The following is an 11,853-nucleotide window of genomic DNA, read 5'->3' on the forward strand; positions in this document are numbered from 1 at the left end:
ATACTCCTGCTTCATTGCCTCAAAAGGGTAAAGAGTTTTCTATTTACATTGTCCCACTCAGTTTTGATGCATTGTCCCTTTATACGGTACTTAGCAGCTTTTAGTTAATCTTCATTGTGATGCAGTCAAACCTAGAGTATACATGATTCTAGGAATACCTTTTGCTTCGATCTAAGCAGGACCAAGCAACGTACCTTCCCAAATCCGACCTAGCTCCTGAAAATCTTGAAAAGGTTAAAAAAAGGAAAATCAAATAAATCAAAAGCCCACGGGCCTCAGTACCGCTGAACCCTGTTAATAGCCTGCTTCCCCTAAATATTTAGACCGTCGAACAACAAAGATAATTCATTAGCTTAATCAAATTGGGTATCTCTTATATCAACCTAAAATGAAGGTAGAAGTTGTGTGCAGGAAGCTGTATGACTACGTCCGATACAATCTCAAAGAAATAGCTTTCCCTTCTTCATTGCCTGATCTTCCTCACATCAAACAGCGCCGCAAATTGACTTGGCACGAGCTCTTGTTGGTACTTTTCTTTTCCAATTTCTCTTCTGTAGTAAGAGTTTTGTTTGCTTATTGATTTTTGGGTTTTAATGATGAATGCTATTAGATTCTGGATTTCCCCCCTTCCTTTATATAATTGTATTTTTTTTTATGGTTTATGTGATGGAGAAGCTATATTAGTACTGGATTGTAGTTTAGATATTACTGCCAGTTTAAAGAGCACGGCTCTTTCATTTCTCCATCATAGTAAAATAGTAAGCTTGGTTTATAAATTAACCTCTTATTATTATTATTATTTTTTGCGTCGTTGCTATTGCTGTAAGCAAAACATTTTAGAATTCTGAAGCCTTTCTTTGGAAGAAAAAAGATGCATGGTTTTTTACTTTAAATCAAGAATGTATGTTTGGAAGTACTTTACGTTTGAACTATTAGCAATTTCTACTCAAATATGATGATTTTGCCACTTCCTTTTTATAATATATATTTTTTTTTGCTTTTGTTCCATTTAACAAATTTTAAGGAAGCATAATGGAAATTTGAAATTTCACAGATGCTAGCTGGTGATCAGGGTGGGAATTAGATCATTGGGATATTGAAATGATCAAATGACTTTTATGTACTGTTCTGCTTACTTGATGGTTAACTTAACCACTTGAATGTCAAATAATGCTCAAGAACCTATTATTTGCCTATGCATTAGGGAATAATAGGCATTTATTTATTTTTAGTATATAACTAGTAAAAACCTGTCATCTTTCTTTAGGTCTTCAAGGAGGCCTCTAGGCTTTATGCTGCAAGTTGGGTAAGGGAAATTGGTCCTGATCTTAGACCAAACGATTATAAGAAGGATGATGGGACTGAAGGTAAATCCAATGGAGATAAAGAGTAGGAGTACAGAGACAGAACCTTCGACCTTGGAGGATATTGGTGAGGAACTGTACTTTGTGGTTTCTTATCTTGAAATGTTCTGATGTATAAGTTGTCTGTAATGAATCAAGAAGTATATAGCATGACTTGAAAAATATTCGGCATATTATATGAGCAATAAACCGTTAGATTCGTGCTTGACACATCTTATGGAGGTCAAGGAACAAAGTCCCATAATGCTTGAGTTCAGTTAGGTTTTCATTTCAATTTCCTTTTTCAGTAGAACTTGTCTGGAGGTAGCATGGAGTTTATTCTTTGATTTCTTTTTCCCCTTGCTGGTCAGAGTCATTCATGACTGCATTTTGTTTTATTATGTTGTTGGCACTTGCGTTCAAGTCTTAGATTTTACGCTTCCATTGGCATATTTTTGGTGAATCCCTTCTTCACCAGGCCAGGGTTCAGTTGTTAAGGAAGATATTAAATTACTGTTTATCTCCTAGCAGTCTTAGTTATCTGGGTTTCATTGTCTAGAGCCATTACAGTAACGATTGTACTGTTATCTTATGCTACCTAGGTACCTTTTTTTCTTCTTTTTGGTATCACTCTGAAGAATGATAGCATGATGTGCCATCTTCCAACATTCTATTTTCTGAACATCTTAATATATATTTCTTTAATTGATTTTAGAAAGAAAATTTTTAACTCATGATAATTTCTACTTATTCTGTCATCATTTTTGTTGGTACAGCTTCTCTTTTTCAACTAAAATTTTTTAGGCCAAATTTCTCTCGCCTCACCTTGGCTAGCTCCTTCAGCTTGAAACATGTTGAAGCAAGATGGAACTCTGTGTTCCTTCTCACCGTGCATCGAACAAGTGCAAGTTCCTGTGAAACTCTTAGATCTGACTTTACAGGTAACATATTAGAAACAAGTTATGCTATCTTGTTCAAGCAGTTTTTCTTTTAAAGCATCATGAGCTTTGCTTGTAATATGCACAGATATATGGACGTTTGAAATACTGCTCTGCATGTATGAAATCCGTGAATGGAAAATGGATCACTCGAAGGTCAATGATAGGATTTTTACCTTCTTTTTCTATTGGTTTTTTTATTTTTATTTTCTCTTCCTCCCTTTCTTTAATACAAAGATTCTATCTGGGTCTCTTTCCATTTTTTTCCTGATTTTTTTTTTAGCTTTTTTGTAACCACGTGCCAACAAAACACACTTGCTACAGCAGGATATTGAAATCCCACCCTTCATCGGATTGTAATTTCAGGTATGATTTCAGGTATGCTTATCTTCTCTTATTTCTGTGGGTATTGTGGTTTTCATCTTTAGAACAAGTTTTCATCTCTGTTTTAGTTTTCAGATTTATGCTTCTTTTTTAGTTTTTTCATTTTTTTTTTGTTATTCGTTTTGGTGTTCAGCCTTATGAAACACTGCTTATATTCGTCTTTTTAAATCTTGTGATGTCCTCATTTTTTTGATAGTTTATCTCTTGTTATGTGTGCTTCTTTTTTAGTTTTTTCATTTTTTTCGATTGTTTGTTTCCCTCTGTATTTAAGGACATTTTCTTACAAATCTTTCAGTCCTATTTATGAGATTTTATAGTGAAGATATGTTTCTATCAACTATAGTATCTACCCTAAAACCCTAACTGATAGCAGAAAATAGATGGAAATATTTTCTTGTTTCTTTCCCTTTTATTGTCTCTTGATTTTCCCTTTTTCAACAAGTAAAAACATTATATTTAAGAAAACACTAATTAAATCATACTGAGTTTTTAAATATTTTCAGAGAATTGGACATTAAATATTCTCACGATGGCGTTTTAGTAAGTACTGTGTTATTGGGTTAGCTTGCGTCGGAGCAGATTTTTCTAGTGTTTTGTTCTAATTAATATTCATTCTTATTCTGCTCAGGGATATCCCAATTCGGGATAAGCTATTCCAAGAATATACCCATTATATCCCGTTCCGGTTCAATATTTTTATTGCTCGGTTCAGCTGATTTGGTAACCGGTTTAGAGTTGGTTCAATATTTTTATTGCTCGGTTCAGCTGATTTCGTAACCGGTTTAGAGTTTTTTGCGTGTTTGAACCAAGATACCTGTCATAGTTATTCCAGCCAGGGATATCCGAATGATCTAATTTCCACCCTGATCACCAGCTAGCATCTGTGAAATTTCAAATTTCCTTTATGCTTCTTTAAAATTTGCTAAATGGAACAAAAGCAAAAATATATATATTATAAAAAGGAAGTGGCAAAATCATCATATTTGAGTAGAAATTGCTAATAGTTCAAACGTAAAGTACTTCATCCCTTTAACAAAATCATCATATTAAGAGTGAGCAAAACGCAAAAGGCAAATCAGATTGACAAAATTTGAGCAGCATTCTTTTAACAATACTCCATCCTTTTTTTCCAAATTAATTCCCAGCCATAATTGTAGTTTCCTCTATGATAGAGGGCATAAATGTTTACTGCTAATCAGTTAGTCGTGAGGACAAAAAAAAATTGTACCTTACAAACCAGTTAGGCCATCCTTTGATTTTGGAATAATTAAAATGTGCGCAGGAGCCTTGGGAGCTATGTCCCTAAAAGCTAAGACCTACAAACAAAAAAAAATGGCAAACAAACATAATGTTAGCGCAAATTAATGTCAAATAAAATTAAACCTAGCAGAAAAGAATTAACGTATTAACCTAAAGAAATAGCAAGAATATATTCTTGTGAACCAGCCCCCAAACAGATAAATAAAACTAGGTCACTTGCATGCAACTGACGAGGTGAATGCATGATTCATACAGAAAACAATAACATAAATTAGCATCCCCAAATAGAAATCGAACTAAGAGGTTAAAAAATGTAAAACTTTCAACTTCAGATTATAGCTTTGCAAACATAAACTATAATCATAGCTGAATATTTTCATTCTTCTCTAATTAAACCGTTTGATATTTTGTTATCACGTTTCACTCAATGTTAATCAAATATCAGATATCAGCTAGTGTTAACAAAAAGGATAACACATTATCTTTGATTGTCACCTATTTAACTGCTCAACATGCCAAAAGCCCAAGCCAGCCTGACTAGAAGCTACAGAGAAATGAAAGGGCCTATTTAACTAGTTATGATATCGTTAGAGAATATATCCAACACATTTTTTTTTCAGTCTCAAACCTATAAGCAAATCAAAATTATGTTAATTTATCTTAAAATGGATAGAAATGCGAACACCCCCTGCCCTTATAAGTTGGAGAAGATACGTCGTCCTTGTGCATTTTGACAAGTAGCCCGTTATTGGCCTAAAGTAATGCATCAAGACTTGTGGGGTAGCACATTCTAAGTTAGAATGAGAGAGTAGAGGTTCTTTTGTTTGTCTTAAGAGCTGTCTATATAAAGGGCTGTGTTTTTTATTTTTGTTTAATTTATTTTCACTAGTGGTCTTGCTAAGGGTAATAGATGAGAATTTGTTGGAATTTTGAGGGATGCTTATTGTATTTAAGAGGATGGATTCTAAGGAATGAACGTGGAAGTGGCCTTATGCCTTGAAATTATTAGGTTCATTAATGGGATCAGTCAGCTGGTCAAATGTTTTCAGGGAAATGAGATAGCAGATGTATTAGGTAAGGTTGGCATTTGAAGGGAAGTATTTTCATGGCTTGATGGTGATAATTGTTCTGTTTTATTGAGTTCTCTGTGCGATCATTGGAATTTCCATGTCCTGGCACTGTCTGTTCCTTACTTGGTGTTTGAGTTTTGGTTGACTTGTGCTACTGATGTTTTAATTGTTCATTTTTGTTCCTAATAATCAAATTATTCTCTCAAGCACATTAACATAGTATTTGGAGCCATGTTGTATCAGTTGGATGTCCTAAACCAATCTTGTTGTATGTTAAACTCGTTCAATGTACTATGGTGTCAAACATATCTTTGTGCTCATCTTAGCAGTGTATAAGAACTCATTCAGTGTACATGTCTTTGTGCTCATACATTTCAGAAAAGGTATATGAGGGATGTGGAATTTCTCTTAACGATTCTTGGTCTTGAGCGAAGCTGTTAGGTGCTTGCACGTGCATAAGAAATCATTTTAGGAATCCCCTTCATATATGATACTTGAGACTCTGTTTTTCTCCTTGTGTGATTGGTTGGTTAATGAATCAGAATTATTGATTCTCCTTACATTTTTCTTTTTTTGGTATATTGAGGATGCTATTATAATCTTTCATGCTTGAGCGTTCAATCTCTCATTGCTTTTCTTAAAGCTACTGAAATGAAATTCTTGATTCATACACGTGGGTTGTTGTTGAAGTTGTACAGTGGATTCTTTAACCACCTGACCTTGGTTTGCTGAACAGCTGCTTGAATTTCTCTCTGACCCTCCATTTTTTTTTTCAACATTCTTGAAAACATTTGGTTATCAATGTTTTTGACCACCTTGTTTTAGCAGGCATAATCACACGATGTCTATGGATCCCTTTGGAATGCAATTGGATGACAAGCCATCTTATATATGGTGAAGGGTTTTGCTTAAAGGAAGTGGAGAAGCACTTGCAGATCACTCTCAAAACATTGACAGAAAGGTTTTGATGTGAATAATTGTTTTATCTTGTGTATTGTATCTTTTCTTGATAATATTGAAGCGTCTGCTTGGATATAGATTACAATGGCTATTGCAAGGGAGGTTGCATCATTGATGCGCTTGGGCATTGAGGCTAGTCCGAAGCCTCTTCTTCCATTTATATACTTTGTCCCTTTTTCTTTCTCCTCTAGTCATTTTAAAAGTTGGTTGACTTTTTTCGGTTTTAGCAAGTGTATTGTTGCAATATAATGTTTAATTGTTGTCAATTTTGCATTGAAAGCATGGGATGATTAAACCTTTAGATTGAAGATCATGCGTTGCTATTGGAGATTACTAACAAAGATATCTGCTTTATTTGGGTGGATTTCGAAAAGAAGTTTGAGCAGGATAAAGTATTCATACTACAAAATAAGATGGTATCAATCTTACTTATTAATGAAGTTGAGCTGACTTGAAATTACTTGATAAAATGCTTTCATATGAAGGTATTAAAAATACCGGGAGGAAGTTGCTTAGCAAGAAAGAGTTGCTGGTTGTCATATGGGCTGACTGACTGAAGGAGACTAAATCCTTTTAGGTACTTGTTGTAGGTTGCAATTGTGTCGGGGGTATCATATTTTTCATGGATCTTCTTGGGCATTGGGTAAATGTTTTATTTTATTTGATGTTTCCTATGTTATAGTAGCAAAAGGCATTGGAAATTTTATTTTATACATAGGAAGAATCAGCTCATTTATTAATAGACTATAAAAGAATAACTGAAAGAAAGAATTAATTATGCATCGAAATTTCTTTTATGCAATGACTGTAATCTTCTCTCTCATTTGTATTATTGCTGCGTTTGTTTTACTAGAATGTTTGCAACTGTAATGAATGCTGTATTTCTTCTAGCAACAATGGAGAGTATTGGCATCCCAACATGTGTCCAGATTGCTTTTTGTATGTCGGAGGTTGCAGAGCCATATATACTGAGAAGGGCTGTGAGGCATTTGGAGAAAGGAAGGGTTGTCATTTTTGCAGTGGGAACTGGTAATCCGTTCTTCACCACAGTTACTGCCGCAGCTCTTGGTTGTGCAGAAAGTAAGTATTTTTCTCTTCAGTCAGAATTAGGAGTGTAATCGATTCAACCCCTCTCAAGCAGTAAGAAGCTCTAAACTCGTTTTGAGCTCGATTGACTTCTGTTTTTAAAGCTCTAGCTCAATCAGGGCTAAAAATAGAAGTGCTCATGCTTACTTGATTAAGCTTGTTTTTCTAAGGTTTTGTGAACCACAGGGTCCAAACCAAGTGAACTAGGGCCAGGTATGCACAACCAGCCCACATCAGGCACATGACCGTGTTAGGCTGCGACCAGAACGGAGAAGAAGGGTCCAGCCGGCTCTGGAAACGCCTGGTGTGCGCGAGAAGCACCTGGGGCGCGTGGGAGAAGTGCTGAATGGTGCCAAAAACATACCCACACCACGTCCAACAAGAAGTTGTGGGGCTTTCAATTCTTTCCCTGAAGATTTGAACCATGGGAGTTTTGGTTTCAACATTGAAGCCTGTACCAATCTTTACCATTATTTAACATTGTCATTTACTCAATAGCAGACATTTCTGGTCCCTCCCCTTTTGATTAACAAATGGCATTCACATCTATATTTAGTCAAAGAAAAGTGAATACGTGTGTTAACAACTGGCTATCTCATGCTTCTCTGCAAATGGCATTCACATCTATATATATGTAGAAGAAAAGTGTATGTGTGTTAGGCTAGGCTTTTTTTCTGGAAAATGGAAGCATCCGACATAAGAACTGAGAAATGGACCAACAGATAAAGGGGGAATTATTTGTGTTCAATGATATGTATCACTAATTTTAATGAAACCAATTAATGTGACAGGAATACAATACGACAAAATAAAGGCTGTCAATCATATGATTGCACATTTTAGTGAGTGAAGATGAACAATCATTATAAATAAATAAACCAAACCCCCATGATTGTATCAGGGATGCAGATGAAGTTGAACGGAACCAACCTGGTCTAAATCCTCACCTTCTTATCCTAATTCAATTACTTTAAAAAACAAAAACAAATATGAAAAATTCAGTCTCCATTATCCAACAAACTACCAAATTTTACAATTAAAACTCAAATCCAAATACCACTAAAATAAAATTACAGTTAAAAGACACAAAATCTCTTGCAAAACAAATTTACCATCCTATACTAATTTTTCTAACTCTTCGTCTCTTTATACTGCTATGTATGAAAAAAAAAGTTAGTACATTAAGACATTATTAACAACATTATTACAATTTAAGAAGCCCCTGAATCTAATAATGGAATCCCCAAATTTGTAGAGCCAAAATTTGATGTAGATATTAACAAAGAATGGCTAAAAGTTCCAAATTTGAGCAAAAAAATCGGAATTTGGAGAAGAAATTAAAGGCCCTGAAAGCAATGCAGAAGGGCTTGGCATGAACGCACTTCCCTGTAACATCGGGCTCCACTCATGCCACGGCGACATCAGTCTCGCTTCCGAAGCTGGCGTAAAGAAGGTCCCAGTCGCCACCGCCGGTAACGTCTCCGGTGCAGGCGAAAGTATCCCTGTAGGTGTCCGAATCAGAGCCTCTTCCATCCCACCTTCTCCCATAAATCCCGAGTCCACTATTTTCTCTCTCGGGCTTGGACTCGCTTTTTCGGTCACTGCCAACCTTGCCGCCGGGGATACGTCACCATCGCCAGAGAAGTTGCCGGATGAAAGTCCCGTGTAGCGTTGGACGATTGACATGAACTCGGATTCTTTGGCGTGGATGACTTTGGGTGAGACGGCGTAGATGATAACCGGCTCCCGACGGCGTTGATCTGCAGCAACGGGTGGTGGGATGGAAGCAGCGGCAGCGTGGGGTGGTGGATGAGGCGGTTTTTTTATTTTATGGGAGTCTTTGCAGACTTTGAGTGGGGTTGGGCGTGGACCTTGGATTTGTAGCTGACGCCTTGGGGTTGTCCCGCCGGCGGGGAATTGAGAGTCCATGGTTGATGATGAGCGGCGAAGAGACGGGTTTTTCGGGGTAGGAGAAGGGAAAGGGACGACCAAATTTGTTGGTAGATTTGAAGTGAATCATTTTGAACACTTTCAGGCAAAATTATTTGACTTTGGAAAACACGAACCAAAAAGAAAAGTCAATGCAATTATTCTTTCTTTCTTTCTTAATTTTTTCCCTAATTATTTCTAATTTCTCTCCAATCACATTTCACACTTAAATTTTCATATTATATCATATAAGCTTCTTTTGGCCCCAAGGGTCTTTTGCTCTTCCCTTTCAGCAGGAAAATTCCAATTGGTGTCTAATGGTCTTAATTAAACTATAATCATTAAAATGTGTATTACACAGAAAATTTCAATCAATTTCTACAATTATCAGTTAATCAAAACTTATGGTACTAAAAAAGTAAAAATGCTAAAAAATTCCATAATAACACTTAAATATTTTTTTAATAAAGTAGCTTTGTACAAAACAATTTAAAATTTGTTTGAAAGGTAAATTAATTATTATTTAAGTTTTTGTTTTGATTATTTAATTAAAAAAATACAATTTGATCATTACACTATTCAAAATTTTTCATTTAAATCTCTAAGCTATTGAAATTGATGCTATATTGCTTTCTATGTTCGCACTACCTATACCAATTGAAAATTTTATTTCTCCTTCTCTTATACAGTTTAATTTTTTTTCATGAAACAATTTCGAAGTCATGAATCTACGAACAAAAATTCAAATAGTTTTTCCCTCTGATCTCCAACAATTACCATTAAATCGACTTAGATTTAAGGTATGTTCTTCTGCTTATTAATGGGTTCTAGTCCATCGTACCATTCATTGAATTGTCATTTGAAACTTGCTAGCTGAACTTTAAAAAAATAGCTTAAGAGCTCAATGACATAAATAAAATGTTTTGAATAGTTTAGTAACAAAATTATAACATTTTTTAGTTAAGTGACCAAAACAAAAACTTACACATAGTTTACTAACCAATAATGTAGTCTACCTTTCTTCAAAATTACCTATTTAATATATGATTATTTAGTAGTTCACGAAGTTCATTAATTTTTTTTTATTTTCTTACTATATATTTTTAACAATATTAAGCCTTTTTATTATAATTTCCTACAACCATAAATTCCGAATTAACTTTTAAGTATGAAACTTCATCCATATATGATCAAGTTGGATGGTTCAATGATACCAATTATACAAGAGGGAAAAAATAAGATGAATTTCTTTAAACTACATTGAAACCTTTTATGTTCTTGATCCAAATATTCAATCATTACCACAAGCAATGCCTACAAATGCTAAAGTTACTATAAAGGAAAGAAGATAAGTGTATTTTTGTGGATACATTTTGAATTACCTCATATATTTCATTATTTGAACTCTACAGAAATATCACTTCGCTTAGGGAAATCTAGACTGCTCTTGAGAATTCATACAAAAATGAAAAGAAAGAAAGACAAATTTCTTAAATTAAGATATTTCGAGTTTACTATATTTGTAACACCTCTCACCCGCACTAACAATTAATATGGAAAAAAAATGTTACATCAACATAATTCTTGCACTTAAAAAATTATTTTTTTGGAAAAAATTCATAATGAAATGATTTTCAGAATTTCAAATATTCATGGTGCCACATTTCTAGAACCTTGGGACTCATTTCAAATTTAACTCAAATAAATGTTCAAGGGTTAGGAAGGGTAAATACACAAAACTAGTTTTCAGTTTCTCAATTGACTCAAAAAGTACACTTACAAAATTAGAACAAAATAATCCCTTAAAAATCAAGTCACTTTCCATTTTGGTTTAATAATATAACAATTTCAAAGTCCTAAAACACTTTCAAATCACTTTCTAAGGATTTTTTTGCAAGATCGTATCATTTGGACCTTGTTTGGAGTCGTTTTGGCTTAGACCCGCCCGAAATGTGAGAGGGTTTGGACAAAAATATAGGCCCAAAAATGGGCTTGGACAAAAAAATAAGGCCCATTTAAAAATGGGCCGGGCCTCGGGTAAGGTATTTTTAGTCCGGGCCCGACCTGAATTCACTAAAGGACCAAAAAAATCTGCATATATTTTTTTATTTTTAAATGTTATTTTCTTGTTGTTTTCTCCATATTTTGCTACCATTTTACTATTATGTTGCTATTATTTTGTTGTTATTGTTTGGATATTGTATAAAATTTATTTTATTGTTAATTTTTTTATTATTTTAAAGGCATTTGTTAAATTTTTTATTATTTTAGAATCATTTGCTTGTTAAGTTGCATTTATATTAGTGTTATTTAAGTCTACATATTTTTCAAAATTTATTTTCAATTTGTTGGGAAATATTTATTTTGATATTTTTAGTATTTTTGATGTATTATATATATTTAAAATAATAAAAATAATATAAAAAATTAATATGGGCGGGCCGAGCCTAGCCCGGGTTTTAGTATTTTTATCTGGGTCGGGTTTGGGCAAAATTTTAGGCCCATTTTTTAGGCCCGGCCCTACCTGAGCCCAATAAATGAGCATGATTTTTTAGTTGAGCCCGACCCGAACCCAGCTGGGCCCGGCCCATGAACACCTCTAGGCAGAGGTATCAGTACCTCTCCCCCATGTATTAGTACTTTTGCCTTGAACTATAGCAAATTGGTTGTACTGGTACAACCAAACCATGTTTTGATACTTGAACCCCTGTGCATGGAGTTGATTTTAAAACACTTTAAAACATCTCCAAACATCATCAAATCATCCTAATAAGTTTCAATTCAATTCAAAACATTATAAACACATAGATTTTAGTTTATTTTAATTATTATCTTTCTTTTATTCTGAATTAACATTGCTAATTCGTGACTTAATTAGATTAG

At 34.3% G+C, this 11,853-nt stretch overlaps 1 protein-coding gene and 1 pseudogene across 1 annotated transcript; one reads left to right on the forward strand and one right to left on the reverse strand.

Moving 5' to 3' along the window:
• The first annotated feature begins 53 nt into the window (after positions 1-53).
• LOC107942701 (uncharacterized) lies at positions 54-7,627 on the forward strand (annotated as a pseudogene).
• A 704-nt stretch (positions 7,628-8,331) lies between these two features.
• Positions 8,332-8,970, reverse strand: LOC107942699 (protein MKS1). Its single transcript, XM_016876413.2, has one exon. The coding sequence runs from the start codon at positions 8,968-8,970 to the stop codon at positions 8,332-8,334; it is 639 nt and encodes a 212-aa protein (XP_016731902.1).
• Between the last annotated feature and the right edge of the window lie 2,883 nt (positions 8,971-11,853).

The sequence above is a fragment of the Gossypium hirsutum genome, chromosome A12 (genome assembly GCF_007990345.1).
Source record: "Gossypium hirsutum isolate 1008001.06 chromosome A12, Gossypium_hirsutum_v2.1, whole genome shotgun sequence".
In the NCBI taxonomy this organism is placed as follows: Eukaryota; Viridiplantae; Streptophyta; class Magnoliopsida; order Malvales; family Malvaceae; genus Gossypium; species Gossypium hirsutum.